This window comes from Sceloporus undulatus, chromosome 5 (assembly GCF_019175285.1).
Source record: "Sceloporus undulatus isolate JIND9_A2432 ecotype Alabama chromosome 5, SceUnd_v1.1, whole genome shotgun sequence".
Lineage (NCBI taxonomy): Eukaryota > Metazoa > Chordata > Lepidosauria > Squamata > Phrynosomatidae > Sceloporus > Sceloporus undulatus.
In genome coordinates, this window is record NC_056526.1 from 169,441,619 (window position 1) to 169,455,591 (window position 13,973).

The following is a 13,973-nucleotide window of genomic DNA, read 5'->3' on the forward strand; positions in this document are numbered from 1 at the left end:
GCCAAACATGGACCACATCTAAAATGGGCCTTGCTACTACTCAAGAGTAGTAGCACATATCTTGTATACATACATACAGCAGCATAATCTAACATTGTTGAAATAGCAGTTTCTGTGCATCCATTATTGCTTCATGATCTCCTCACTTCATCCATGCAGTGGTTTTCAGTGGTACAAATAGTATTGCTACACAAAATGTCATAGGTTACAGTGAAATCATATCAAAAATGAAAAACGTTTTTGAAGCAGAGATGGAAATGTTGCTTCAAAAATGTTGAGGCCTAGTCTCTAAACATAGTCTCTAAATGAAATAATAAAAAAATAAAAAATAAAACAAAGTTTAATTTTATGTCCCTGTTTGGAAGGGTAAAAAGTTACAAAATAAACAGCCTAGAAGAAATCTCTTATATGCTGACTTGATACGTATCCTAGTTTACAGTGAGCCCTTGGTATCTGGAGCCCCCATAGATACCAAAATCCATAGATGCTCAAGTTCCAGTATGTACAATGGCATAGTAAATGGTGTCCCTTTTATAAAATGGCAAAATCAAGGTTTGCTTTTTGGAATTTTCGTTTTGGAATATTGTCAAGCCATGGACAGTTGAATCCATCGGTGCAGAAACCATGGATATGGAGGGCCAACTGACTAAACAACACAACTGGCACCATCCCTATAGAACTTTCCATAGGATAGATTCTTACAATAAAGCTAGAAAACTTTTGCTCTCTATGTTTTAGAATATAATGCTGACAGGTAAAGGATTATGGGAATGTTGAAGTAAAGTCTGTAAATATGAATGGTCAAAATTCCCTCATACCTATTGTAACTGTTGTTATGTTCCTGGCTCTGTACTTCCTTTTCTAGAGAGGTTAGACATGCTGCTACCACATCATAGAATTAATGCATTCTGCCACTGTGTTCAATTGTTATGGCTTCATCCTCAGGAATCTTGGGATTTGTAGTTTGTTGTGGCTCCTGAGCTATTGAACAAAGAAGGCTAATTAGCTCATAAAACTACAAATCCCAGAATTCCATAGCATTGAGTCATATTAGTTAAAGTGGTGTCAAACTTCATTGATTCTGCAGTGTGGATGCAGCCTTGGAATAAAATATCAGATATTATGATACCAGAGAGTGAGCATGGAGCAGAGCCTTGAGTGCTGGACTAGGACTCAGGAAGACCAGGATTCGCATCCTATCCATACATTTTAGAAACCCACTGGGTTTTCACCTTGGTCAAGTCGTCCTACCTCCTCAGCCTATAGTCTACTTCCTATCCTTCTTAAGCTGGTGAAGAGTTTTGTTTTGTTTTGTTTCAGCAGGACTTTGAGAACTAATTGCTCACAAGGAAAGAGACTTCAATAATATGCTGTATTGTCTCTATTTGTTGTTGATTTAATGGACATACTCTCAACTGCTTTTAATTATATTGATAGTTTAATCATATTTTAACTTTTGTATGATACGGACTTTGAGTTGTATAGGATTCAGCTTTTCTGAATATTCTGAAAGATAGAATAGAAACATAACTACAGTAGTTATGATAATGATGTGTACCCACTACATTTTATTCTATATTAATTAATGCATAATAGCTGCTACTAAATACTTACGTATTAGGAATTAATTAGAACCAAAATATACAACTGTTTATTTATACAAGTACCAATTTTGAATACAGGAGTGATTAATGATCGTGATCAGGGTGGGGTACCTTTGGTTCTCTAGATGTTTTGGGATACAGCTTCCATAGTCTCCTCATGATCTGGTGTATGAAGCTGATGTCACTCTCATATGAGGTAAAGGCAAGTAACAACAGGAATACAGGCTAGTAACATGATGTTGCTGTACCTGATTTGTTGAGGCTTGCTGAACTCTAATGAATCCCAGGGCATGCTGGCCCTTTCCTCATGATGTACATTCACATGGATTTCCATTAAGATTACGATCTAACTTTGCAGTGATATGAATCTGTAGGTAATGACTTTCCAGGGGAACCTTCCAGCTTGATAAGTATTCATATCATTGTTTAAAGTTTTCAGTGTGGCTCTGTTCATGAATACTAGCCTTCTTATATTTTATATTATTATTATTATTATTATTATTATTATTATTATTATTATTATTATTATTATTTATACCTTATACCTTCTTATATTTTATATATTGGGAAAGGTTTGCCCATGTGCCACAAGTAGCACAGAGCAGGTCTCTCTGCCCCCATCCAAATTGGGTGTGTGTGTATCTCATATTTTGCCCCAAATGGGCTATAGTTCCTCAAAAACTTCTCTGTGTGCTATGAACCATTCAACCTGATTTGGGGGTGTTTTGAAGGGGGTGTGTGTTCACTTTTTGAAAAGGACTGAATAGGACATCTTTTCAAGCAGGAGGTAACTATCTGGACCTCAGACTTTCAAAGGCATGGAGTAAAAATGGGGACAGCTCACATGCAGGAGGTCAATGCATCTCCCCAACTCTGGTTTATAGGTTTAAGACTTGTAATTATAGTGATAGCCTGTGCTGATGTAGTTTTTTTCTTGTCCCTGAACAATCTGATTGTATTGCTCAGATGGCACATATTACATGGATGTATATGTACGTAAGAAAGGACAGTGCTACTGTATACCCTCAAAGCCTCTTCAAAACTATAATCTGTCATAATTATTAGGATCACATTTATTAAGAGATTTACTGAAGCCTTCTGTCAAGTTTTTCATTTGCTTGTTTTAATACTGATGCCTGACATTACGTGCTAGAGTCAACGAGGAAGTGCTTATAAAGCTTTGCTTGAAAATGTTTACACATTTGCTTCCCTTTAGACAAGCACTTTAATGCTGTACTGTTTTGTTGACTTTTTATATCCTTTCTTTTAATGAACTTTAAATGGTTTTAATGATTTAGATTATATTGCATATACACAGTGAGCCCTCAAATTTTGGGGACCCCACAATGGCATAGTGGTTTGAATGTTGGACTAAGACTCTGGAGACCAGGGTTTGATTCCCAGCTCAGCCATGGAACCCACTGGTTGACCTTGGGCAAGTTACATTCTCTCAGCGTCAGGGGAAAGTGATGGCAAACCCCTTCTGAACAAATCTTGCCAAGACCATCCCATGATACATTTGCCTTAGAGTTGCCATAAGTTGGTAACGACTTGAAGGCACAACACTACTACCAAGAAACACAAGACCCCTGCAGAAATGGAAAAACCATGAATATCTTTAGGTCCCACACCATATTTAACACACAAAAAAGGTACCTGAACTGGTCAGGTCAGTCAGTTTGCTTGCTCATTCACTCACTCACTTGCTTAGTTGGGGAGGAAGGGATGTGGGTGGGAGAAGGGAGAAAGGGGACACCCATCCCATCTGCTTCCCCCTGCCCAAGCAAGTGAGAAGACACATAAAGAAACATGCACACCTTCCTTATGGCCTCTCATTCCATCCCTTTCACCCTGCTAGATGCACCAAAAGTCAGTTATTGAGAAGGTTTGATCTAGTATCGCAGTATTACAGGTTGTAGGCCTTCAGATTAGGCTCTCAGTTTGTCATTTCTACATTGTTTTCTTTTTCTCTTTTCTGTTGTATCACATGACATGACTGATTTTTCCATTTTAACCTTTCTCAGGGACAAACCAGACGTGATATTTTCTATAGTTTGCCCTTACATAGTGGACTTTCTTAACTACCAGGGATAAGGACAGTGGGTGGGTGAGGGTGTACTAGGATGGTGGTAAGGGGACTTTAAACCTTTTCCTCCACTGTAGTCCTAATTGGAATTGCTTTGCCTTGCACCTGACATTTGTGATAGGAAATGGGGCTTTGCTTACATTGCATGGGAAGTGTGATTTCCATTGTGACCTGATTTAGTCTTTCCTGGCAAATTAAGCAACTGATAATGATTAGAACTCTAGTATTTCTGGAAATATTTGAATTCCTAGAGAAATTTTCTCCCATTTTTTGGAAAAAACAAAACAAAACCAGAGGCTGAGAGCCTTCAGCATCCAGTATAGCTGTGACAGCGGAGTTCTGTAGTTGTAAGAACTATAGTTCATCTCCAGATTCGACTTGCACCTCACTGTAGAACCCAGGCAGTTGCAACACCTGAAGGAGCTCTGAGACACTGGAGAGCTGAATGCTGACTGAGGATGCATCTATTCCTTCCCACTCATCTGATTTACAGCATCTTAAATACTGAACACGATGCCAGAATTTTTGGGAAGATGTGATACTGGCATCCTTTGCAGATTATGTGTGTCTCACTTTTCCTGTGGATTCTATTGGATATTTTCCAGTTTTTGTCTTTTATGCTTTATAGATTGAAAACCACTTTATTTTAGGAACATAAAATGTGTTAAACATGTAATATGATTCAATAATACATAAAATCATCATGTCTGGTTTATTAAAAGTACAGTTCAGTCACATGGTAGCTACAATTTTTTTTTTATTGTTATAGCTGGAAGTACAGGGTTTTGAATGGTAAGGAACCTGCTTGGTTTTGCCACTTTATTAGGAGCAAGCAAAAAACAACATTAAAAACAGAAGAAATCATCTACATTAATAAAATAAAATTTTATTTTCTCTAGTTTTCTAGAATCTGTTGTGTCAAACAGACATTAAAGCATTCTTTTCTATAAAAAATAAACTGACGAGAATATACGAAGATTGGGAATTGCTATGATTACATATCATACATTGTCTTACATAAAAGATTTTCTGTTAAACAGTTTTAATAAATAAATTTGGGAGAGTAAAAATATCAAGACCGTAAACATTTTATTCATTATTCTAAAGGAAAATATTCCAAAATGCATTTTCCCTCAGTTCAGTTTTTCTAATTTTTCTGAAAATGGGCTTTGGGGGGGGGAACCTTTTTTCTTCAAAATCTCCCTCTTCCACATTCATATCTCTATAGATGATTAAAGAAGACTCAACACATAGGGGCAAATTTTGTAGAAACATCATGTTCAGGCTGGTTCTCAGCTTCTGGGTTCTGCCACCATCTACGCTATACAGTTACTTCAGTTTGATATAACTTTAACTGCAGAGTGTCCATCTAACAGAATCCTATGATTTGTAATTTGCTAAGGTATTTTACAATTTTCTGCCAGAGAATTCTAACAGCGCAGTTCCCCTGAACAAGAGCACTAGAATTATGTACTGCCTTGTTCACAGTTCTGCTAAAATTGAACTGCTTTACATTGTCCTTAGACAAATTTAGCTCTTAGGAAATGTGGAACAATGTGAGATACATGGTAAAAAGATGATGCTTTATATTTTCATTTGGGGTATGATGTGCTGCTCTTAGATTATATGGTAGGAAATATGAACACATTCTAGTTACAAATGTAAAAGTTTAATCCCTTTAGCATCATATAATATGTTTCTTGTGCAGCTTAGCAGATAATATTGACACTCTCCTCTGCTTTATAAGTTAAAATTGCCTCAAGAAATCTAGTTACAGTGCAACCAAAGAGTTTTTTTGGGTTTTCCCCCTCCTACCAGTCAGCACATTCAAGAATTATAGACACAAACAGCATTTTCTTAATCTGGTTTCTGATTTATGACTTTCTGAAATTTTACTTCCTGATATCTCTGGTTCTGCAACCAGGTATATAAGTATTTTAGCTGTGAGACCAATTTGTTTTCAAATGTTCCATCAAAGAGTACTCTTCTTTTTGAACATTGCTAATATTTAATTGTGCTTTTCTTTCTTTACAGTGTGGGGCTTTGGTTTTCTTGCAGTGACCATAATCAACTTTGCTGCACTTCTTGGCTTGGTTTTAACTCCTCTTCTGAAGAAGGACTATTTCCCTAAGATTTTAACATACTTTGTGGGTTTGGCCATTGGAACCCTCTTCTCCAATGCAATTTTTCAACTTATACCAGAGGTAAGAAAGAAATAACCGAAGTAGGAGGAAACAGAGATCAGAAAAGTTGCTTTTCTGGATTGCAGCTGGAGTGCCTCTCTCTATATACTTGAAGGAATCTCGCCCTAGATATATGTGTTTGAGAAGTAAGATTTGCTGGTGAGTCTCTGTACAGGAATGATACATCCTGCAGGAACATAGGAAATGGCATGTTAATGGAATGCTTTCCCCTTGGATATCCATTTGGCATAAACATTTCTGTCTTTTCAGCAGCATCCTCACTGCAGAAATAATCTAGTTTGACCCCACTTCAACTACCAAGGCTCAGTGCCATGTGGCACCAGAGCTCTCTGACAGAGAGGGCTCAATGTCTCACAAAATACAGTTCTCTTATCTTTATCTGGAATTGCTTTAAATAGTTTATATCATTTTAATGGTATGCCATCATGAGATCTCACAATAAAAGTCAGGACATTTAAATAAATAATACAGTTGGCCCTCCACATTTGTAGCTTTGACTTTTGCAGATTTGATTATTTGCAGTTTTGTTTAATATGTTCTCCCTAGGAATCTCTTGGTCCTCCAGCGCAACTCTGACAGAAGGTGACCATAAAGTTGTGCCAAAGAACCTAGGAGTTCCTAGATAAAACACTTCTCTAGGCACTTGTAGCTCCTCCAGCATGATTCTGTGATCAACATCTTGCAAATGTTGCTTTGGAGGACCTGGACATTCCAAGAGAGGTATTCTCTTAGGTAAAAAGAATAGCGTTCTCTTATTTGTGTTTTTCCCACATTCACAGGGGTCCTTCGCTCCTAACCAGAAGTGTCCCGGGGGGGGGGTGCAGTCTGCACTTAGGCTTGTGTGTGTGCTGCTCTGGGCCTCGAGGGGGGAGTCTCCTGCCTGGGTGGGCATTTGTTTTCCCGGTTGTGCGGCTGTTTTTCCCAGGCCTTAGGAGGTCTCTGGCCCAGGTGGTCGACTGCTTTCCCACCCCACAGGTGCTTCTCCTGGCCATGTGACTGCTTCCAAGGGTCTTGAAGGGGGTCTTCTGTCCTTGGGGGAGAGGTTTCTGACCCAGGCAGGTAGCTGTTTCCCCAGCCATGCATCTGCTTCCCCGTCCTGCACAGCACTTCCCCAACTGTGTGGTTGATTCTCCTGGCCACGTGGCCTTTTTCATGGGCCTCAGGGGGTGTCTCTGGGCTTCAGGGGAGGGGTCTCTGGCTTGGGCAGGCAGCTGTTTCCACAGTCCACATAGCTTTTTTCACATGACCATGCCCCAAGAAGTCCTGCCTAGAAGATGTTCCCCCCAGAAGCTCTGCCTCCCTGCACCAGGTGACACCCTGGGCAGGTATGCCACTGCTCTTAACCCCAGTGAATGTGGAGGGACCACTGTAATAAATAAACATTTTAACCAATCAAACAAACAAAGAAGCAGAGGCAATATGGCTCTTAGAGATGTACATCTTTGCTTAGTTTGTTCTCATGTGCAAGAACAAAGAATTTTGAAACTGTTCACTCTTATGGGTGAAGTTTATGAGATTTTGCATATTTTTTGATTATCTTTTCCATTTTGCGATTTGGTTGGTGAAATTTCATTTGTATAATGCTTTTTGTAAAAAAAAAGTGTGGTAAACGATTCGATTTTTTGGTTGTTGTACAAAACTTAATTGTTTCACAAAAACATTTGTCCCCAAAATGTAATATTTGTGAAGGATTAAAATTTTTGAGAAAAGTCCTGATATCTTGCAGAGATTGACCTTTTTAAAAAATAAGTCGTGATGTACCAAAGCATCTGCTCCTACTGAAAATGATAAATTAAAAAAAATGCAAGTATTCATTACATCTTTGCATATCAGTTGCTAGGGAATGTAGGACATTATTCCTATGTTCTACTGGCAGGTTTTCACAGACAACTTATTGGCCAATGTGTGAATCATGTTCTGTACTGGATAGGCCCTTGGCTTGATTCAGCATGACTCCTTTTAAGTTCTTGAATGTGGAACAGTAGTGATGCAGATAGAGAGCATGCAGACTCTCTTGTACAAAATTATTATTGTAACTATTCATTCATTTACTATATTCTTTCTCTTCCTCCCCCAAAGAGCTCAGATCACATACATGGTTTTCACCTCTGCCCATTTTTATCCTCACAACAATCCTGTCAGATCAGGTTGTGAAGTAGTGACTGGCCCAAGGACTCTTTGGGATTTTCATGGCTGAATGGGGGATTTGAACCTGGATCTTTCCAGTTATAACCTGACTGGTATACCATGACGGCTCTTACGTTTGATTGTAAAAAAGGGGAACAGGGTGTACATGTTTATTAGATTTTATTAGAGTGATTTACTTAAAGATGAATGCTTCTATATCTTTCATATTGTTTTTCTAACAAAGTGCATACATTGTGGCTGGCCTACATTCACTGTCCATTTTCTCCTTAGGCATTTGGATTTGATCCCAAAATAGACAACTATATTGAAAAAGCAGTTGGTGTGTTTGGTGGATTCTATATCCTCTTCTTTGTGGAAAGAGTTCTTAAAATGATACTGAAGACCTACAGCCATGTAAGTAGGTAACAGGCTTGAAAGATCAAAAATGTTCATATTTTGGCTACTTTTGATTTTTGAGTTCAATATATTTAGTTAACTGGTTAGAATTTAAGGCCTAAAAGCTGTTAGGTTTAAACCAGGGTGGGTTTAGACTTCCAGATGATTGATACTATAACTCCTGTATTCCCTTATCCAAAGGCCAAAACTTTATATGAAGGTCCAGAGTTAAATCCCTGGTTTAAATCAAGAGCAAATGATAGATATCTCCTCCTCAAGCCCAACATGCAGAGAAGAATCTAACAAAAAACAACTTTTCCCAATTCTTCACAGTATTTATGTACATATTACATTTTGAAGTAGTCAATTAAAGTAGTACATCAAAGTAGTACATTACTAACACAATTTTCACTTATATGGAAATATATATGTGAATGTGATGTCTGGATAATTTGGGCTGAGTCCAAATTTAGTTATACTAGAATAAACTCATTGGCCCGAAACATATATATGTGGAAACAGCTGAATGGTAGAACACAAATAAGGTCCACATATTTGCTCCTGTACAGGCAGTGTAGTGAACTAGGGGAATGTTGTTTAGACTTAAGGAGAGAGACCCTTGTCTTAGTGGTACAGCACATACTTTGCACATAGATTTCAACTCCTGACATTTCAAATTAAACTTCAAGTAGCAGGGATGGAAAATACTTTTTTATTTACTACTTTTAATACAATTGATTTAGTATGTGGACAGTGAGACTATTAACAAAAGTATGCAGATAGCTTTTGGTTTCCCATCACTAGGAGGAAGCTACAGTCATTAGGATCCTCCCTTTGCTTTTTGATTTATATGCAAATAAATGCACACAACTCTATAAACATCTATATCTGAAAAATGCTTGCAGTCACATTTTGGTCAATGGGAAGAATGCTTACTAAATTGAGAAAAGTGCATTGAAAGTACATACAGTGGGGAAACTGTACTACAATATGCCTGAATTTCCATGCAAAAAATAAAATAAATAACAACAACAACAACAACAACAACAACCTCTACCTGCACACACACAAAAGCAAAGTCTCATAACCTGGTATGAAATAAGGGCAGAAGGAAAATACAGGTGGGATCTGGAGAAATCAGTGAAATTGAAATTGGGAAATGCAATAAAATTGAGATGTTGGCACCTCCTTATCAAGTAGGAGAGGATGTGAAAAATCTCTGTCTGCTACTCCAGAAATTTTGCATAGAATACTCATTCTGAAATGTTTTTGGATGCTGCTTCCTGCATTATTTCATTTGGTTTTTCTTAGACTGGTCATAACCACTTTGAACCTGAAGAACTGAAACCACCCCCAAATCTTCCACTTCCTGCTGAATCCTTCAAACCCACAAATGGAACAATGTGCTACGCAAATCCAGCCATAGCTGAGGCCAATGGAAATTTGAATTTTGATAACGTCAGTGTGATCTCTGGACAGGTATGAATTAACTAATCTTGCCAGTTTATGAAAACAGAGAGCTTCAGCTCTCATCTGTTTTTTAAAGCAGTATTTTATTTTTAAAATGAATTTTCACCATGTCGTTGAGCTCTTCAGGAGTGTTGCACATTTCCTAACAGCTGTATGCTAATTGTAGATTTAAATTTGCCTGTTGTCAGAATCTGATATTTGCTGTTCTCTTCGTTTTTAATAGTTTCCAAAGTTCTGTCCTTTTGGACATCTTAGTAAAATGAAGTGTTGAAGTATTGATCTCCTCTATACATAGGCATGGCCTTTCCACACATTCTGTGCCAGCAAACCTGAGATTATCCCCGAGCATGCAGTTGACACTGATATGCAGCCAGCTGTGGTGCTCTGAAGAATAAATCTGTAGGACACATTGCATTGGAGGGCTAAATGAGTGGTAAGGACATGGTCATATATGCAAGCCCAGGACCCCAGTGTCCCTATATACCTGACAGGGTTTGAGTGTTGGCCTTGAAGCTCTGCAAAGGGCTTAGTAACCACATTGAGTGGAACAGGGTTACAGAAATCTTGTGACTGGGTCTGCAGGAGCTCTGTAACTATTCAGCCTTTTATTACACTTGGTGAATGGGGCTACACGGCCATTGGGCTTACATGCATATGTATGCCCCCCATCCATTTATTGTCCCTCACATTCAGGAGAACACTTGGAGAGACCTTTAGACATGACTAACTGAAACCCTATAGACTTTGTATGGCTAGGTCTGGATCTTTCCCAATATGATTCAGGCATACATTTTAAAAAATGTAGGTACAGTGGTGCCTCGGGTTACGAAATTAATTCGTTCCGCCGCCGCTTTCGTAACCCGAAAAGCATTCGCAAGCCGAAATGCCATAGGCGCTAATGGGGAAAAGTCGCGATTTCGTGCGAAAAAGCCGAAAAAAGCACCAAAAATTTTTTCGTAACCCGAAAAAACATTCGTAACCCGGAACAATTATTTCCTATGGGATTTTTTCGTATCCCGGAAATTTCGTAACCTGGGTATTTCGTATCCCGGGGTACCACTGTATACAACTCAAGCAAGTAATGTGAGTCTGACATTAATCCACCCTTCTCCAGGCTTCTGAACTGGAACCCTCTGTTGTTGGGGAGTTCTGAAAATTGCATCTTAGTGCTTCTGGAGGCTACCAGGCTGGAAGAAGATGCTTTAGATAGTTTTTGATCTTTTGCTACAGGGAGTGTTTAATCTGATTTTGAAAGATCTGTTTGTGTATAGAATTTCAAAGATGGAAAGTTTTTGCATGCAACCGTTTCTGTTCTACACAAAATCGCCCAGTTCTACCTCTTCCTATGTGGCTTCATCTGTTGATATAAGCACTGGATGGATAACATTGAACTTTGTTGAATAAAAATAGCTTTGCTGCTTTACAAATACTGCAGTAGCATCTAGTAGCCACTGAATGAAGGCCTACTTCATATGTGACTTTTTTTGGTCAATAGGCAGAATTATAATAGAAGAAAAATATTTCAGTGTTCCATTCAAATCCTATGAAATAAACAGTTTCTTTTCTCTGGACTATCAGTTCTATGTCCATAGTTGAACAATAACTTCTGCACATAGGCATTTGTGACAAAATATGCATTGACATGTTCTTTGTTCATTCTAGTCTGTTTCTCCTCAGAGAAACTACTTAAAAATTAAGTTGAAACCAAGCCTCTTTCCAACACTGAGTCATTTGAAAGGTATGAGGTTTAGTAATGGGTTGGGATTTATAGCCAGAGCATCTGAGGCAATATATTCATGGAACTAAAATAAAAGTCTGTTCTATACATTCAGCAGTATCCTGAGGTGGCACAACGATCTTTTCACACAAAACCACATACAAATAGGAAATGAGGTTTAGTGGAAAAGATGATGAAGTTAGAATATTTTTCATTCTGTGATTCTTAAAAAAAACTTACATGGATTTTTATAAAATACATATAACAGAAAGTTAAATTAAAAGGAATCCTGAAATGTACACTGGTAGAGTCCAGCTGACTTTCTCATTTTTCTACAGATATAGACCAAAGTTAGAGAAAAGGCAGGCAAGAGAGTAATTTACTGAATAAGGAGGCTGGTGCAGACATAATAGGGAGTCATACTAACAATTTCGGGGTGGGGTTGAGGAGCTAACACCTGGAAGAGGCAGGACATGCAAACCTTTAGGCTTCATTTGATCTCTGCAGAGGGGACATGGTAGTAATGTTAAAGCAGTGAGCACTCGGCTGGTCTTGGGGCCATGGTAAATGCAAAGCTATGCCTAGAAACATATATATATCTGTCCACTCAGGAGTAATCAGGAGGCCGCCTGCTATCTGGAGCCATTCTGGGACAGCAGAGAACAGTATCTTGAATGAAATCACAAGGGCACCAATGCATTGATCTCTCAGGTTGAGTCCTGGCTAATCCTAATAGTGTAACAATTATATTTATCTTTTGGGAGTGTAGGTGTACTCTCCCCTTTAGGTGCCTGAATTGTTTGTTCTGGTCCCTGTCAATCCCTTGGATTTGTCAGGTATCCTTTAATTCAATTGACTAATAGTCAAAACTGCAAACTTCAGCACCTCTTGTCCTGCTTATACAGTGTAGGTGGCTAGTCAGGAAGACTAGAGTTTAATAACAAGAAAAGGAACAGTGTACAGCTCTTCTCTTAACAAATCATAAGAGGTTTTGCATCACTATTTAGTGTACAAAACTTTATATCCCATCAGATTCCTACAGGAATTCAGAGAATTCAAAAGAGGCCTGGACTGAACATGTAACTTAAAAATAAAGCAGCTGAAGTCTGATGGGGAAATTGGCTGCTTCATTTGAATTACGTGTGCTCTCTTTCTGTCACGTTTCTTCAAACCTGCTTCTCAAGAAAAGTCAGTGTCATAGATGGTATCACTCACATGCTTGACTTTTATAAAGAGGTTTTGTTATTCATTTTGAAATTAGTTTGGATGTGTTTGCTTTCTTTTGGGAAATTCTGTATTCATGTTCTTCTTGTGTATTCAGTAATTATCAGGAACTCTGTAAAGTTAGGGTGAGTGCATTCTGTATTTTCTCCAGTGTGTTCAAAGGGGCATACATGGTTCTCTTCGTCTTCTTCACTTTATCTTCACATCAGCCCTGTGAAATAGGGAAGACTGAGAGAGAGTGAGTGGCCCATGGTTAACCAATTAGTGTCATGCTTCACTGAGAACTAGAGCAACACAGATCTCCCAATCCTTCCCAATCCAACACTCTTAACAGCCACACTTGGGTCTTTATAAATCAAATTATTTTTCTAAACAAATAAGCATTAAGAAAGGTTAAGATTTCCTTACTATGTATATCAGTAAATGTAGTAGAAATTAAAAGCATATACATGTGTTCAGAATAATTATGCAAGTCAAACCTTTCCCAGTGGACTTGGCTTTTTGCTGTCTCATTTATGACTGACTCTCAACTGAATGGTAAAATAGAACAATGCAGGCTGTGGGGAATAATTCTGGAATAATTCAGATGTTGGCATACAGTGACAAATGTGTGTTGGATGCATAGTTTGTGCAGGAAAATGTTTCACTCCTTCTATCACATTACCATTACTCTACTATTACTGTGCTCCGGTAGAAGCAGCAAACAGTACTTTATAACAATTGAAGCATTGCTCAGTCAAGATATTATCATTTTGCAGACTTGGCTGGCAATTTTGTAGCTTGAACGTCTCTACAAAAATGTTTCATTTTTGCACAGTGTTGCAGAGAAATATAATATTTTACATAAAAATAAGTGTTTTGTACAAAATACTTTTTGTGAAAATTTTTCATTAAAAGTTTCAAAATACATTTTTTAAAAAAATATGCAAAAACGTTCATAACATTGCCCAGTTGGGAATGCAAACTGATTTTTTCATATTCATCTATAACAAAGAAATAAGTAGTGACTTGCATTCTTTGTCATAAACTAACTCAAGTTCTATTCTGAGTATGGCTAAATCTGAATTCAGCATCATATGATGACTGCTGTTATCTGAATCCTCCCAGCAGGCTTTGTAGCTAATCAAGAATTTAAATATGAAAGG

The 13,973-nt window shown here is 38.0% G+C and overlaps 1 protein-coding gene across 2 annotated transcripts in view; it reads left to right on the plus strand.

Moving 5' to 3' along the window:
* SLC39A8 (solute carrier family 39 member 8) overlaps positions 1-13,973 on the plus strand; it is a 42,100-nt gene that overhangs the window by 12,409 nt on the left and 15,718 nt on the right. For both annotated transcript variants that reach the window (XR_006104207.1, XM_042469786.1), the window contains exons 3-5: positions 5,725-5,894; positions 8,313-8,435; positions 9,729-9,896. Coding sequence is in view for 1 of the 2 variants with exons in the window: in XM_042469786.1 (XP_042325720.1) it covers positions 5,725-5,894; positions 8,313-8,435; positions 9,729-9,896 (461 nt within the window). In the remaining variant the exon portion in view is untranslated. The remainder of the gene's footprint in view (positions 1-5,724; positions 5,895-8,312; positions 8,436-9,728; positions 9,897-13,973) is intronic.